General features: G+C 35.2%; 1 protein-coding gene across 1 annotated transcript; it reads left to right on the top strand.

The window, feature by feature from the left end:
- The first annotated feature begins 255 nt into the window (after positions 1–255).
- LOC107863466 (clathrin heavy chain 1) lies at positions 256–12,894 on the top strand. Its single transcript, XM_016709399.2, has 30 exons — positions 256–525; positions 780–984; positions 2,008–2,096; positions 2,196–2,274; positions 2,435–2,562; positions 3,173–3,271; positions 3,357–3,465; positions 3,591–3,670; positions 3,759–3,986; positions 4,103–4,168; positions 4,544–4,660; positions 4,811–5,008; positions 5,120–5,236; positions 5,374–5,433; positions 5,643–5,729; positions 5,909–5,992; positions 6,070–6,204; positions 6,280–6,342; positions 6,420–6,524; positions 7,289–7,401; positions 7,498–7,750; positions 7,833–7,969; positions 8,058–8,336; positions 8,424–9,426; positions 9,556–10,041; positions 10,149–10,319; positions 10,456–10,641; positions 11,183–11,305; positions 12,015–12,125; positions 12,330–12,894. Exons 1-30 carry the CDS (start codon positions 481–483, stop codon positions 12,471–12,473), a joined length of 5,100 nt encoding a protein of 1,699 aa, XP_016564885.2. The 5' UTR covers positions 256–480; the 3' UTR covers positions 12,474–12,894.
- Positions 12,895–17,670: the final 4,776 nt, after the last annotated feature.

Below are 17,670 nucleotides of genomic sequence, written 5' to 3'. Positions count from 1 at the left end.
ATATATTATGAAAAAAAGTAAAAATATAAATTTATCACGTTTTTCTATTTTTACCTCTTCAAAAAATAAAGACATATAATACATTACTTTCAATACACACTTAATAAAGGATAATTTTTTTTTTTTTTTTTCAATATTTACCTTATGAATCATTCAAAACACTAAAGTTGCTCAATAATTCACTTATTGTGAAACGGAGAGAGTAATAACAACGACAGTGACACATACTCTAGTAGTTAGAATTCAACAAAATCTTTCCCCAACCAGAATTCCCTATTCGCCATCGTTGAACATTATATTACACACATCCACACTCGCAGCCCCCTTGAAAATATATACAGAGAAGCCCAGTCGCATTTTAGAACCCTTTACCCTCTCTATCTGGATTTTTTATGTTTCATCTCGGAGGGTTTCTTCTTTGTCCGAGATCTCCTGCCCGTTTGCCCTATTGTATTGGTCTTTGTTTTGCAGACCTCCATCATGGCGGCTGCTAATGCTCCCATCACTATGAAAGAAACCCTTACTGTAATTAATTGTACTCTTTATTTCTTACACTTTGCATGGATATTTTATCTGTGTCCTTAATTATTCTCATTGCCAAATTCATAATAGTACTCCACTATTCCTTTGAACTTGCTTTATTTGCTAGTCTTTCTACGATATATGGTTGGTTAGTTGTTGGATCTGCTAATCATATTATTTTGAATTTTCCAAATTCATTTCGGTTGCGAATGTGAAATTTGGGTGGAATTTTGATGTTATATGACTTGGTGTTGCAGTTGTCAAGTCTAGGGGTCAACCCGCTGTTCATCACGTTCACAAATGTAACCATGGAATCAGACAAGTATATATGTGTTCGAGAGACTGCACCGCAAAATAGTGTTGTGATTATTGATATGAATATGCCAATGCAGCCTTTGCGTCGCCCTATTACTGCTGACTCTGCTCTTATGAATCCCAATTCCAGAATTTTGGCTCTTAAAGGTATAACTTTAGGAAGGATTTTTTAGATTACTCACTGAATGTTTCTACCATTGGATCAAATTATTGATTTGTTTGCAATTGTGATACCTGAAGTGATGGTGCTATCTATGTATTAACTGTCTCAGTATTTTGTTGGGTTATTCATACTTAAACGTGGAGAAGTCAACTTTTGTATGCACTATTACATATGTGAAAGAAATTTGAAGCTCGAGTAAAGAAGTGAACGACATATATTCTAATGTGCATATATGAAGCTTGGGTCACCGAAGGGTGAGTTTGGACATTGTGGTGTAGCTTCTGCTAATGGTTTTCTTCTAGGGGAAGACTCTGGGATATTATTATTTTTTTTCTCAAATGAGAGTGAGGAAACTTTATCTGTAGAAATGGCTTTGACTCTCAAATTTTTGAGGAAAAAGTGCGATTGTGGAATATGTTAAGGTCTCTAACTATTGCATTTGGATTGATATGCAGTCAATCTGCTCGTGGTCAGTGCAGTTATTAACTTAAGTAGAACCGAGAGATTGTGAATTGAATCTTCATCCAATTATGTGATTTTTATTCTCTCAAAAATCTGTGGCCTGGACACCACGGTTATCAAAAAGAAAAAAATTGGTGACCCATGTTTATCTCGAAAAAATCTGTGATTCATGTGATAAGTCAGATGTTAATAGCAGATTGTTTCTGACATATATATCCTACCTAATGGTTCGCTAGTACGGTGACATCTAAATTAGGACCAGCTGACTGTAGTTTGGACAAATCACTGCTACCCTGTTACCTTGTTTTCCTCCATGCCCGAATGATTTACTGGATTTTTTTTGTTCATTGTTGATATTATCTTCAAAGAATTTGTTAATTCAATACTGAAGCATTGAATGACTGGGGATCTTGTTTCCCGTCATCCATATACATGCTATAAGTGGGAAAAAGGAAAATACAATATGATGGGACCGCTATTCGACTTTGGATTTTGTTGAAATATGTTTTCTGATGAAGAAAACCCTCTTCTTTCTCCTCTTGAAGCTCAAGTACCAGGTACTACTCAAGATCACCTACAAATTTTCAATATTGAGGCAAAGCAGAAAATGAAGTCACATCAGATGCTGGAGCAGGTATAAATAGCCATACGAATTCTTTCTTTTATATTAGTTTATTGCATTCTTTGGGCCTTTGATAGTGTTGACATAACTCTCAGTGTATGCCATATTTAGGTTGTATTCTGGAAGTGGATTACCCCAAAGATTTTAGGAATTGTCACACAAACCTCAGTGTATCATTGGCCAATTGATGGTAAGACATTTTCCCTTTTTCTGTGATAATGTTTAGCAACTTTTCTTTCTCCTGTTTGAGTGTATAAAGGTCCTTTTTGGTGTATTACTTTTTCTGGCTATTCTTTTTTAAGTGATGGTTGGTTGTCTGTCCTTAAGATGAGTTTATTGTCTTTATTCAGGTGATGCTGAGCCTTTAAAGATGTTTGATAGAACAGCCAATCTAGCCAATAATCAAATAATCAATTATCGTTGTGATCCTTCAGAGAAATGGTTGGTTTTGATCGGTATTGCCCCTGGTTCACCGGAGGTATGTAATGCTGTTAAACCTGTCCTGTTAATGTTAGTTTTGATGTTTTATTTTTGGAGCAGATTTTGTTTCTATCATTAAACCCCTTCCCTAAGTATAATCAGCGAGGGAAAGCCAGGAAAGGTCATGTGAGGTTTTGACGGTTGTTTTACATTTTATTATGTAATGTTTTACTGTTCCTCTATCTACCCTCATTTATTTTTGTTTTTAACATGCTGATTGTTGGTGGTTTTCAATCTTTGAATTGTAAAAGGAATATTCCATGTAGTGGCTTGGTCATAGTACTGTATGCAATACTTTTGTTGCCTGAATATTAGATACTTTAAGCTGCAGCAACCTGGACCAAAAGTGGTCATTTGTTGTATGCACTAGATGATGTTGATGAAGGGTTGAAAATTAGGTTATTGACAAGGTAAATTCTACACCAGGGGAGAGAGGGGAAGAGGAGTGGAGAGGAAATCTAAAGCTCAGGCGGCTGGCTTTTTTAAACGTTCATTGAGATGTGTTCTAGGTGGATACATTACTATTTTGATGTTTTCTTCCAATTTACAACGTATAACAAAGACATTCTTTTGTAATTTGACTTTACCATTTTCCTTCATGTCATTAGAGGCCCCAACTGGTCAAAGGAAATATGCAATTATATTCAGTGGATCAGCAGCGAAGTCAATCTCTGGAGGCACACGCTGCATCATTTGCATCATTCAGAGTGAGAAAAGCTCCTCTATATAATTTTTTTGGGGCTAGCTTTGCTTCAATGTTTTCCTTCTGTAACTGTTGTATGCTTTACTCAGGTACCTGGAAGTGATAGGGATTCCATACTCATTTCTTTTGCCACGAAATCCTTGAATGCTGGACAGGTTATATCAAAATTGCATGTCATTGAGCTGGGAGCCCAGCCAGGTTAATATGCCATGTCCTATTTTCCTTTCACCACTATTTTATCCTTGAAGGTTTTCTTAGTAACACTGTGGTGAGAATTGCCTGGTGTAACTTTGTCCAATTTCTAACATGGTAAATGTTTGCAGGGAAGCCTTCGTTTACAAAAAAACAGGCTGATCTTTTCTTCCCTCCAGATTTTGCTGATGATTTCCCAGTTTCCATGCAGGTATCAGTTGCCTTACTTGTTCTGTCGCTTTGTCATGTGTTTCTGTATATTCAGTTCTTCTGACACAACTATTCTGTTTCTTTCACAGATATCTCTTAAGTATAGTTTAGTTTATGTCATCACAAAGCTTGGGCTTCTTTTTGTCTATGATCTGGAAACAGCTACTGCAGTGTACAGAAATAGGATTAGCCCGGACCCTATTTTCCTGACAGCTGAAGCTTCGTCAATTGGCGGTTTCTATGCCATCAACAGGCGAGGCCAAGTGTTGCTAGCCACAGTAAATGAAGCAACTATTATACCTTTTGTCAGTGGCCAAGTATGTCTGTTTCTTTGTTTTCTGTGACCATTGATTTCTTTAATCTTTTCGTTTTTCCGGAAGTGTAAATGTTGGATGAACTCTTGTAAGCTGTCAAATTTTTACACATGTTGCAGTTGAACAATCTGGAGCTTGCTGTCAACCTTGCCAAAAGAGGAAACCTTCCCGGTGCCGAGAATTTGGTAAGTTGATATATCTTTTTCAGTATATCGTTGTTTTGAATAATTTCGCACTGGGAGAGATTTCTGCCCTTTTTTTAAGTGTATGATATCTCTTGCCCGTGGAACTTTCTAACTCTGGTAACTAGTTCTCTCTGCAGCTTGGTTATTAGTCTTGGAACTCTTCCTTTTTTAAATTGAGAAGTACTAAAATAGATTGTTTGTTATTGAGATCATTTGCTAGAACTAGATTCTACGTGACTAGTCGCTTTTACTTTATTGTCAATGTTCAGCAGTTGGTGATCTTATCAGAGCTGTTTACTCTGATGGAATCGACATCTGGAAATTTTGTTTCTCTCTGCTCCTTCAATGGTCTTACATCTATTAATTTTGTCTCAGATTATCCAGCGCTTCCAAGAATTGTTTGCTCAAACCAAGTACAAAGAGGCTGCTGAGCTTGCTGCGGAATCACCTCAGGGCATACTCCGTACGTCTGATACTGTTGCCAAATTTCAGGTATTGATTTTGTTACCTGGACAATTTTTCCGTCACAATATTTATTGCTCACCAAGGCTGAGTTTCAAGAATAAACTGATTGCAGTTCTAGTTTTATTATACAAAAGGTTATGCACACTGTATTTATGTGTCTTTTTGTCTTATTTGCAGAGTGTTCCTGTTCAACCAGGGCAAACACCTCCTCTTTTACAGTACTTTGGGACACTTCTGACAAAAAGGAAGCTCAATGCTTTTGAGTCAGTGGAACTGTCACGCCTTGTTGTCAACCAAAATAAGAAGAACCTTTTGGAGAACTGGTTAGCGGAGGATAAGTTGGAGTGTAGTGAGGAACTTGGCGACCTTGTGAAGGTTAAATTTCGAATTCAATGCTGCTAGTTTTTCTTCTGTTAACCACTTTGATTGATTTCTCTCTTAACGTAGCTTAAGGTGCTGACTGTAGCTGTAAACGTTTTATTGTAGACTGTTGATAATGATCTCGCCTTGAAGATATACATCAAAGCAAGAGCAACGCCAAAAGTTGTTGCTGCTTTCGCTGAGCGCAGGGAGTTTGACAAGATTCTGATATATTCCAAGCAGGTTAGATATGCATTTTTGCTGGTCATCATGTAAATTTGTTTTTGTTCAGAGCTGACATGTATGTTTTAATCAGTTCAAGCATTTCTATGGTGACTGTATTTGAGGTTGGTAATTATAAATGTTTTTTGTTTATATAGGTTGGCTATACGCCTGACTATCTGTTCCTCCTGCAAACTATTCTTCGATCTGATCCACAGGTATGCTGGAAATGGTTTAATTATAAGTATTGAATCTTCAACAGTTTCGGATATCACACGCCTATGTTTTGGAGAGAACAATTACTGACATGCCTTTGAAATTTTGCTCTGTTTGTAAATTGCTTCTTTCTTGAAGCAAAAATCAATACAACTTCTCCTATGGTGCTTAGTTGCTGGATTGATGTGAACTATTGTGTCTGTATATGCAGGGAGCTGTTAACTTCGCACTCATGATGTCCCAAATGGAAGGTGGTTGTCCAGTTGATTATAATACAATCACTGACCTTTTTCTACAGGTTAATTGGCTTCTTAGTGATGACAAAATGCTTGTTTACTATTATACTGACACAGTTCACTCCAATATTTTCTCTGTTAAAGGCATTAAACTAGGTGCATTACAAGGTTTATTTACCATTTTCTGCTGTGTGCAACATATACATGATGAGATTCTCTCTTTTTTCTTTTTTTTCATCAGAGGAACATGATTCGCGAGGCAACAGCATTTTTGTTGGATGTTCTGAAACCTAACCTTCCAGAACATGGTGTTTTGCAGACTAAGGTTTCTTTTCTCCTGTAGAAAGACATTTTTCCTATTTATGCATTTTGTTTTTCGATTGTAATGCCTCCATTATACAGGTATTGGAAATCAATCTCGTGACTTTTCCCAATGTAGCAGATGCTATTTTAGCAAACGGAATGTTCAGTCACTATGATCGACCTCGAATTGCTCAACTTTGTGAAAAAGCTGGTCTATATGTGCGGGCTCTGCAGGTTGGATGGTTTTCTGTCATTTGCATTTATTTTAATCTGATTGCAAATTGGTTAATTGGTGTATAATTTCTGCAGCACTATACTGAACTCCCTGATATCAAGCGTGTCATTGTGAACACACATGCGATTGAGCCTCAGGTTGTTATGCTCTTATGGATTGCATTGACTTTCTCTTTCGAGAGAGCAGACTTGTATTTAACTATATTGTTTGTCAGGCTCTGGTTGAGTTCTTTGGGACTATTTCGCGTGAATGGGCTCTTGAGTGCATGAAGGACTTGCTAGTGATCAATATTAAAGGCAACCTTCAAATAATTGTTCAGGTACTCATTTTGGGTTATATATTCTTGCACAGGAGTATGTGTGGTGGAAATTATAGCCTGTTTGGCCAGCTTCTGATAAGATTGGAGGTGTTGGCCCAACAGGAAAAACAGCATTTGAAAAGCAGTTATTTTGATTTTGGGAAGAAGCTAGAAAATTCTCCTTTCAAGAAATAGAAACGAAGGCAGAAAATAATATTATCTTGCAAAAAAATTATATTATCAAACCATCCCTCCTTATTTAACTCATCTCTCTCAAATATAAATACAATCCGCTTCTCCTTTTCCTTTTTTGGTTTATCTTTATTTTCTTGATAATTTTTTTATTTCATATTTTTATTTCATGTTTTATATTTTAATTAAATGAAAAAACTTAAGTAAAGTCTTACATGATTAATATTTTATATTATTTGTGTAAATAATACCAACTGTATATGAACCTTGATAATATCCTTATCGTAATTATAAATCCAGAAACACTTTATGGAATGATAGGCCAAACCCAATCTGTTTATCAAATTCTGAAAAAGTACCTCTCAAATGAATTGGTTGAACAACAAACTGCTACTCGCTACAAGTACTTCTATGAAAAGCTATTTTGATAGAAGTGCTTCTCAACTAAGTTGCTTTTAGAAGCTTGGCCAAATCAACAATAAATTAAAGATTTTTGAATCATGCGATCACATCATCTTTTTCCGTAATGTTCAGTTATTTTCTGGGCAGCGGGACATACCAATAACATGTCTGATTATGATGTGGTATTGCAGGTGGCTAAAGAGTATTGTGAGCAGTTGGGTGTTGATGCCTGCATAAAGCTTTTTGAGCAATTCAAGTCTTATGATGGGTTGTACTTCTTCTTAGGATCATATTTGAGTTCCAGGTATGTACTCATGGAGATGATAACTTGATATTTTTGCTAGCTTTCTCTTTAAAAATTTGGCTGGCTTGGTTAATTGGCTTTTTCTATTTCCTGCAGTGTGGATCCTGATATTCACTTCAAGTATGTTGAGGTCGCTGCCAAGACTGGACAAATCAAGGAGGTTGAGCGTGTGACAAGAGAATCAAACTTTTATGACCCTGAAAAGACTAAGAAATTCTTGATGGAAGCCAAACTTCCTGATGCTCGGCCTCTAATTAATGTTTGTGACCGTTTTGGTTTTGTTCCTGATCTCACACACTACCTCTATACCAATAACATGCTACGGTATATTGAAGGTTATGTCCAAAAGGTTGGTACAGTTTCAATGTACTTGTTTTATTGAACTTTTTTGCAATTTTATGACTTCTGAATTTTTATCTGCCATTGTATAGGTGAACCCAGGAAATGCTCCTTTAGTTGTGGGACAGCTATTGGATGACGAGTGTCCTGAGGATTTTATTAAAGGGTTGATCCTTTCTGTTCGTTCTCTGCTACCGGTTGAGCCCCTTGTGGATGAATGTGAAAAAAGGTTTTTTAATATAAATACATCTGGTACAATTGTTTTATAATTGGTCCTTGGAAACTTTCATGTTAAGCTGTAACGTCTTTATTGTCAGGAATCGCCTCCGACTTCTTACTCAGTTCTTGGAGCATCTCGTGAGTGAAGGAAGCCAAGATGTGCATGTACACAATGCTCTGGGTAAGATCATCATAGATAGCAACAACAACCCAGAGCATTTCCTGACAACTAACCCATATTATGATTCACGTGTTGTGGGTAAATATTGTGAGAAGCGCGATCCTACCCTTTCTGTTGTTGCATATAGGAGAGGACAATGTGATGACGAACTTATTAATGTAACAAACAAGAACGCCTTGTTCAAACTGCAAGCCAGGTTTGTTATTCATTTGGTAGTTGCTCTTTCAATGCTGATTTATCAGATTTCTAGAGGTAAACAACCAAATTTTCCTAATGTCCCTAGGTATGTCGTTGAGAGGATGGATGGCGACCTTTGGGAGAAAGTTCTTAACCTTGAAAATGAGTTCAGACGGCAGCTTATTGATCAAGTTGTCTCCACTGCTCTGCCTGAGAGCAAAAGCCCAGAACAAGTTTCTGCTGCTGTTAAAGCTTTTATGACTGCCGATCTTCCACATGAACTAATTGAGCTTCTTGAAAAGATTGTCCTCCAGAACTCTGCATTCAGTGGGAACTTTAATCTGCAAAACTTGCTCATCTTAACAGCCATTAAAGCTGATCCATCTAGAGTTATGGATTATATCAACAGGCTTGATAATTTTGATGGACCTGCAGTAGGGGAGGTAGCTGTAGAAGCCCAACTTTATGAAGAAGCTTTTGCAATCTTCAAGAAGTTCAATTTAAATGTCCAGGCTGTCAATGTTCTGCTAGATAACATTCGTGATATAAACCGGGCCGTCGAGTTTGCATTCCGAGTTGAAGAAGATGCTGTTTGGAGCCAAGTGGCTAAAGCTCAACTGAGAGAAAGATTAGTCAGTGATGCTATTGAATCGTTTATTCGTGCAGATGATGCCACCCAATTTTTGGATGTCATTCGTGCTGCAGAGGATGCCGATGTTTACCATGACTTAGTGAAGTATCTGCTGATGGTGAGGCAAAAGACAAAGGAGCCCAAGGTTGACAGTGAAATAATCTATGCATATGCTAAAATAGATCGATTGAGTGACATTGAAGAGTTTATTCTCATGCCAAATGTTGCCTATCTACCGAATGTTGGTGACAAGTTGTATGATGAAGCCTTGTATGAGGCTGCAAAGATCATATTTGCTTTTATTTCTAACTGGGCAAAACTTGCTAGCACACTTGTGAAGCTAAATCAATTTCAAGGTGCTGTTGATGCAGCACGCAAAGCAAATAGTTCAAAAACGTGGAAAGAAGTCTGCTTTGCTTGTGTTGACGCTGAAGAGTTCCGCTTAGCTCAGATTTGTGGGCTTAACATTATAGTACAGGTAGCATTGCGTTTCATAAGTTACTACCGGGAGATCCTTGTTTATATCTCTGTTTCAACATGCTTATCTAAATTGCATTGAAAATATCTGGAATATTGATGATTGGTTGTATCTATTTTACTTTGTCAGGTGGATGATCTGGAGGAAGTGAGTGAATATTACCAAAACAGAGGATGTTTCAATGAATTAATCTCCCTTATGGAGAGTGGGCTGGGTTTGGAGCGAGCCCATATGGGTATCTTCACAGAACTTGGTGTCCTTTATGCCAGATACCGTTACGGGAAGCTTATGGAACACATAAAATTATTTTCCACCCGTCTAAACATTCCCAAGCTTATTCGTGTTTGTGACGAGCAGCAACACTGGAAAGAACTCACTTATTTGTATATCCAATATGATGAATTTGATAATGCTGCTACTACCGTCATGAATCATTCTCCAGTTGCTTGGGATCATATGCAGTTCAAAGACATTGCTATCAAAGTTGCTAATGTGGAGCTTTATTACAAGGCCGTCCACTTCTATTTGCAAGAACATCCTGATCTCATCAATGATCTTCTAAATGTTCTTGCACTTAGGGTGGACCACACCCGTGTAGTCGACATAATGAGAAAGGTCTTACTTTTGTAGAAGCCTTTACTTACAAAGGATTGTTTGGATGTTGATTGTTTGATGTTAATCCCTCTTTTTCTCCTTTTTTCTTCTTCTGGTATTTATAACAGGCTGGTCATCTTCGCCTAGTGAAGCCTTACTTGATTGCTGTTCAGAGTAACAATGTTTCTGCTGTAAATGAGGCCCTTAATGAGATATATGTTGAAGAAGAAGATTATGATAGATTACGTGAATCAGTAGATTTGCATGATAACTTTGATCAGATTGTTCTTGCGCAGAAGGTAAAAGATAGTTCACCAAATTGCCTTCCCTTGTATCCTATCACATATTTTTTTTTTGTCCCAGTAATAATTTTCATGTAAGTGTATTTATCAGATATCTGATCACAGTTCGTTTTTTCTTGTGTGAATGAAACAGATAGAGAAATACGAGCTTCTTGAGATGAGGCGTGTTGCTGCTTATATCTATAAAAGGGCTGGTCGGTGGAAACAATCCATTGCCCTGTCGAAGAAAGATAATCTTTACAAAGATGCAATGGAAACTGCCTCACAATCTGGGGATCGCGAACTAGCTGAAGAGTTGCTTGTTTACTTCATTGAACAGGTATCAGTGGAATTTCAAAAATCACCCATACCATCCCCCCTCCTCTCTCTCTCCCTCTTCACCTCAACAAACAAATAAACAAACCTAAAGAGAAGCGCAAGTGAGAAGTACTACAGAAAATGTACCAAGTTAATAGTATTGTTGGTGAAGAATCTTGGCATAATTGGGGTTTCAATTGTATAAAGTTGGAGGATTCCCTAGAAGACCAACGATCTCTTCAAAAAGTAAAGATCTTAGAACATGAAAGAACCAGCTCATGGTATGGATATGGTAGTAGAGATAAAACTTGGGAGTGCCAGACAAAATGTATTTATTGCTTGGGAAAGACTCGGGAGAAGTGAGTCATATTTTACTTGGAAGTTGATCTTCTGTTCAGGAAAAGTCTATATGTGACTTGGAGTGCATTTATATTGCATTGCTTTATACTTGTCTAGCTTGTAATAACTGATATCTGAAATGTTAGTTATTTGGTAAAGTTTGAATATTATTCGAAATTTATGGATGGATTCAAGCTTTGGATTCTTGCTATGTGCTCTTGCAGGGAAAGAAAGAATGCTTCACGTCATGCTTGTTTGTTTGTTATGATTTGATTCGCCCGGATGTTACCCTCGAGCTAGCGTGGATGAATAATATGATCGACTTTGCATTCCCTTACCTGTTACAGGTAACTGACTCTCCACCCTAACCCCGTGTCAATATTTTCACATGCTTGTCTTCTTTCAAGGAGAATATTCTTTTGCATTGATTTTCTTTGTGGATATTTAGCCCCACGTTTAATACGCCTTGTCTGATGGATGTGTATGCTAGTGCATCCTTTCAGCCTTGCCATGGCTGCAAGGATATCTGATTCGCTCTGGAAAAACCTGTTTGTACTTGTCAGAGCAAGGCTGCAAGTATATCTGATTTACTCTGGAAAAACCTGTTTACTTGTCCAAAAAATAAAAAAGGTTTTGTGTTTCCTTTGGGTGTGTTTCACATGATGTTCTTATTGAATCTCTTCTGGATTCTATTTCTGGTTATTTCCTGTTTATAGTTCACTATGATTATGGTCAATTTTTCAAAAATATAAAGATGCCCATATGACCGTGTTAACTATTCTTGATCTTGAGCCGGGGGTCTATTGGAAACAACCTCTCTACTTTTTCGGAAGTAGCGGTATGGACTGCGTACATTTTACCCTCCCCAGACCCCACTTGGTGGGAATTCACTGGGTTTGTTGAACATGCATGTCATAGCATCATTGTTGCCTCCTAGCTTCTGCTCATATGCAGTAATCATTTTGTTGTCTGCTTTAGTTTTCTGATTCTCTGTTGCTTGTTGATATCTAGTGTAATCTGCAGCTATTTTCTGATTCCTCTCTCTCTCTCTTGTAGTTTATTCGAGAATATACTGGCAAGGTTGATGAGCTGATAAAAGATAAAATAGAGGCTCAAAGTGAAGCAAAAGCCAAAGAGAATGAAGAGAAGGACGTTATGAAGCAACAGGTATTCTGTAATATATATTGCAAGTAATTTCGTAGTCTACAGTCTACTTAATAGCTAGGAACATAACCACCATTGCAAAAACTTTTGGTAATGTTTTGAAGTGTGACATTAAAGACATGCATTTTTATGTGGTAAAATGGCCATTCCTGTAATTGCTTGATGTGTAAACAAGCCATCGCTAAACCTCTTCACTTTTGGTTGTAGAACATGTATGCGCAGTTGCTACCTCTGGCTTTGCCTGCTCCACCAATGCCAGGTATGGGAGGAGGTTTTGCTCCACCTTCGCCACCTCCAATGGGTGGAATGGGAATGCCTCCATTTGGTATGCCACCCATGGGTCCCTACTAATTCAAGGTTTTACTTCAGCTACTGGTGTAAACAAACAAACACTAAAAGAGTGAAGCATGCAATTTGGTCGTTTTTGTTGGAGTTGGGGCTGTTTCCCGTGATTCTTTCAGGCTGCAGTTGATTGCTGATCGGCAGAAATGGAGGCTAGATAAAATAACCATTCTGTTGTGTGTCATAAGGTGCTGATATCTCCTTTGTAATATTCTTTTAGAAGAGGCAGTTTTTTGCAGCTAGGTAGCAGATGGAGGATCGAGGATATTACAAATATCTAGAACTATTTAGAGATGCATTATATTGCATTTTGTACTATTTTCTGTCAAGGATTAATTTCCAAAGTTCTGTAAGTATTTCAAGGACGGGCGTCTTGTTGATAAAATTTAATTTTAATGCTTTATTCAGGGAAATCTTTTTATCTTATCAACAGCTGCACTTTTTTTTTGTTCTTCTATTTTTCATTGTTCCAGGAACAGCCTAGTCTTGCTGAGTCAGTTCCATTTTTTCATATACTTTTAGCAGTTTCTTAAAGTTTTTGCTTCTTGTTGATATTAGTTTTCGACTTCTGAGCATGCGTGCGTTGTACCCCATATGGATGAGTACCCAACTTTACAAAATTTTGATTCTTGCAAAATAATTAACCCATTTAAGAACGTTGATGCAAGCGCGTGCCCTTTTGGCTCAACAATTTCAGCAATGTGTAGTTTCTGTAAGTAGACCAAATAATGCAAATTGTATGTCTGATCTTCCATTTAAGAACGTCAATGAAGATTGAGTAGCAAAATAGTTGTAAGATTACGTTAAAAACATAATTCGTATACCATTCTATGAACTTGGTTTGGAATGACAACAGTATAAACGTTTCCATGAAGTCAAATACTACTACATTAAGTTAATCAAATTAATTAAGAGAAGTGGAAAAGGCTTAGAGTGTTTACTCATATACACGTTTTCATGTGCCAAACAAATGCAGATAACTTTTATGAATATTTTCATTTTTTAACTTTTAACTTTAACATCCTTCCATTTTTAATATTTAGTGTTCTGGCAGTTTCAAAATCGTTAGTTGAGTTATGAAAAATTGGAAATATGCAATTTGTAAATCACAGTTGAAAAATGTCTTTTATAAGAGAAGTATTATAATACTTTCTTGGCAACTGTCTTGACATAGTGCCCATAGAATATAATTATATTAAACAATGATAAAAACAAAAATGAAAGGGAAAAGGTCGAAGTGGGGGTGGAACAAAAATGGGAGGGGTCGCTTTGTGTTCCAAGTTCAACCACCATATGATCCCGCGTCATCAACTAATGTCTAATCAGAACCTATACGATTGATCCCATTCATATCAACAATTATGTAATTAGGTAGAACATAATTCATTTAGGACTTGAAACTATGACTACACAACCTTTAAATCTGAGTTTCAACACAACTGTTCTCATAAGTTTCATTTATAACATTCTAGTCTATTGAAATGGTAATTATCAACTCAAACTTTAATAGTCCAAGTTATTATTCATCATCTTCAGCAACAAATCATCATTATACCAAACTAGGGTACGCATTAACAAAGCAATTACTTTCCCATATCCTAAACATACTAATTTATACTTCATTTAATGAGTTTGAAGTCAGACTGGGCGTTGGGACGGGATCGGACAGTCGGACCACGATGAACTGGCAACGGTACGGACTAGGATCCCTGGACCGGGATGGGGACCTGTACTGGGATGTATCGGGCTGGGATAATCGGCAAAAAAATGGATCCTGTCCCATTCCACTATATACCGGGATAGTACCAAGACGGATCAAGATGGGACGGGACAGTGAATAATTTTTTTTTAAAAAAATATATCTTAGTTTTTTAAAGTTAAGGAAAAAGAAATTTTATTTTGAATTACGAATCAAGAATTTGTTTTAAAGTTTTTCAACTTTTAAGTTTTAATTTTTTAATTTTTTTTTAGGTTTTTAAGTTTGTAAGTTAAGTACTTTAAGTTTATTAAAGTTCTTTTCTTCTATGTTTTTCAATCTATAAGTTTGTAATTTTTAAAGTATTTTTTTCTAAATTTTTCAATTTATAAGTTGAATGTTTTAAGATTTGAAATTTAAGTTTATAAGACTTGAAGTTTATAAATTATAAGTTAAAGTTTGTTTAAGTTTTATTTTTCTAAGTTTTTCAATTTATAATTATTCGTGTAAAAGTTTTGGAGTTTTTTAAGTTTATCATATTTGAAGTTTATAAATTTGCAAGTTAATTTTGTTAAAGTATTTTTTTCCCCAAGTTTTTCAGTTTATAAATTATAAGTTTTTAAGTTTGAAATTTTTAAGTTTATAATATTTGAAGTTTATAAGTTTGTAGAGAAAATGGGCTAAACCCCTCTCCCTCCCCCCTTCCTCAACCTATACTTGAAATTTTAACTATACATTTCAATTTTACGAGAGTCTTATGATCCCTTGAACTGTTTAAAATTGAAATTATTACCTCCCTAAATACTTACATGGCAAGGTGAGTGTAATTCACTCTCTTTGAGAGAGTGAGCACGGAAAATAAATTATTAAATTTTTATTTTAATATTTCTTTTCATTTATATATGTATTTTTTAATTATTTTTTCTAACGTATTTTCTTTCTTCCTCATAGCAACATAGACCAATTTCTTCACCTCTTACTGCCATTTTCATTGCTACTCCCACCATCTCCACGCATTTTCTTTCTTCCTCATAGCAACATAGACCAATTTCTCCACCTCCATCATGCCATTGCCATTGCCACCGCCACCGCCACCATCTCCACGCACTAGATTCTCCATGAAATTTTAAGATTTCTCTTAATTCTTAAATTTTGATTCTATAATTTGTGCATGGAATGGGGAAATTTTTGAAACCAACTCTCTATTGATATTATTGGAGCTGTTAATCATTGTTTTAAATGTCAGCTCACAAGATCAATTGAAATGTCAAATTTTATTCTTTGTTCTTCGAAACCTCAATTTGACGATTTTAATCTAAACCTTTTTTTTTTTTTTTTGAATTTTCTACAAATTCATATGTAATTTTGAGATGAATGTGAAAATGAAGGTTAGTATTTATGCTTCAGGTAGTAGTATTCATTGCCCCAATTTGAGCAATTTAACAATGCATCCATGAAAATAATCCTAGTGTCCTTGGCTAGAAATAAAAACATCCATAGCTATTTTCGTGCATACAAATCCTTTTTCAAGTAACCCAAAAATAAATATTAGATCTGTAACTTTGTTTACACACAATTTACAATTGAAGAAGAAAATAAAATAAACTAATTTCTTGCTTTTCCCATGCAAAAAAGATTGATTTTTACTTCAACCCCATTTGATGAATTTATATTTTTAACAATACCCATTAATATTTTTTGTTCAAATTCATTACAAAAAGAAGATTCTTATTCAGAATTTTTAGAAATTTGGCCTATTTTTACATTTCTAGCCATTAGTAGAACCTTTGATGTTGTTTTAATAGTTGAAAATGGTGGAAGGTGATGAAAAGAAGAAAAATGAGGAAGAAAGTAAATAAAAAATAATTTTAAATAGTAAATATACATGTTAAATATGGGTTGGTGCGTGTATTTCACCGTCCACTCAAAATTTGTGTGCAGCATTTCAGGGTGAAATTAATTTCACTTTAAAATAGTCCAGGAGGGTAATAGAATTCCGTAAAGTATAGGTATGTAGTTATTAATTGGGTAATAGATTGAGGGGTTATTTGACTATTTTATCTAAGTTTGTAATTTAAAAACTCAAAACAAATAAAAAATGCATTAAATAAAAGTAAAAAGAAGGATAAAAACCAATCCAATTTATTCAAATTTGTATTATGATTTACAACTATTAGTATAGCGTCTAATTTACGCAGCCACATTCTAGGAAGAGTTTTGTTTCAACTAAGCCTCAAATATATTACTAATAGTTGTATTGTCCTATAAATTTTTTTTCTAACTCTTGTAAAGATTGAGCATTATCAACAGATGGTTTTGATAAAGCTTCTTGACAATTTTGAATTTTCATGTCATTGTCACTATTACATCTAATGACTGAATCTAAGTAATCTTCTTATTGGCTACCTAATTTTAGAAGCCATAGATTTCTTCGCTCGGAGTTGATCCAATATCTAAACAGCATCGAAATGTTCACGCTGTCTTCTGCTAATGAATATCTGAGGTCTCCGATTTGAAATGTTGCTGTACTATAGGTTGCCTACGAAGCTACTAATGATCCTTAATAGCTAGCACTTTCTTCACCATCTAGCTAAGTTTTGAAAATTGATTGCCACGAACCCTCACCAATTCAATAGTTATGGTATGCCTTCCTTATTTCCTAATATTATCATCCTGGTCAAGATAAATCATAATTATTAGAAGAATAAAGATCAAGTTGAGATTTTACTCTATTATGGACACCTACTCGAGGCCTAGAAATTTGAGAAGTTTCAATATTATCTAAAAAGAAATATTTGTCATACATTTCTTTAGCATTGAATCTAATGCTATTTTGACAGTTTAGCAAATCCGATTGTTAATATGGTTGAATATTTGTAATGACCCTCACGGTCATTTTCTTTGTTTTCATACATTTTTGGGCTCTAGAGATTTTCTATAATTGCCTCAAGTTATATTGGACTGATAGTTCGATCTTTGGATGGTTCGTTTGAGAATTTTAGTAATACCAAATATACTGTGGAATACTTAATTTAAATAAGCATTTGATAGAAATATAATTTATTACTCTTTTATAATATTTTTGATATTGATAAAATTCTTTAAGTTATGCTATATTTATATTACTTTATAATAGCTTTTATAGTCTATTAATATTTTAAGTGGAGATAGTAAATCTAAAAATATTAAGATATTATTATTATTATTATTATTATTATTATTATTATTATTATTATTATTACACAATAGAGGTTTTATTAGAAATAATTTTTATTAATTATAGTATATTTAAAATATTATATTTATTTTACCACGAACCTATACAATATCCGAAAATAAGCTTAATGGATAAAACTTAAGAGGTGGATGTTGTCACCTCTATTTCTACGTGTGAACAATTGCATTTATAGTGGTGGCATTCTGCCACCTATACAAAGTTTGCCTAACATTTAAAGTCATGCATATATCTATATATACATATATGTTGTTGTTGCCTAACTTTTCATTATG

This window comes from Capsicum annuum, chromosome 3, assembly GCF_002878395.1.
Source record: "Capsicum annuum cultivar UCD-10X-F1 chromosome 3, UCD10Xv1.1, whole genome shotgun sequence".
Taxonomy (NCBI): domain Eukaryota; kingdom Viridiplantae; phylum Streptophyta; class Magnoliopsida; order Solanales; family Solanaceae; genus Capsicum; species Capsicum annuum.
The sequence above is the reverse complement of the archived record's forward strand: the minus strand, read 5'-3'. Positions and strand labels throughout refer to the sequence as shown.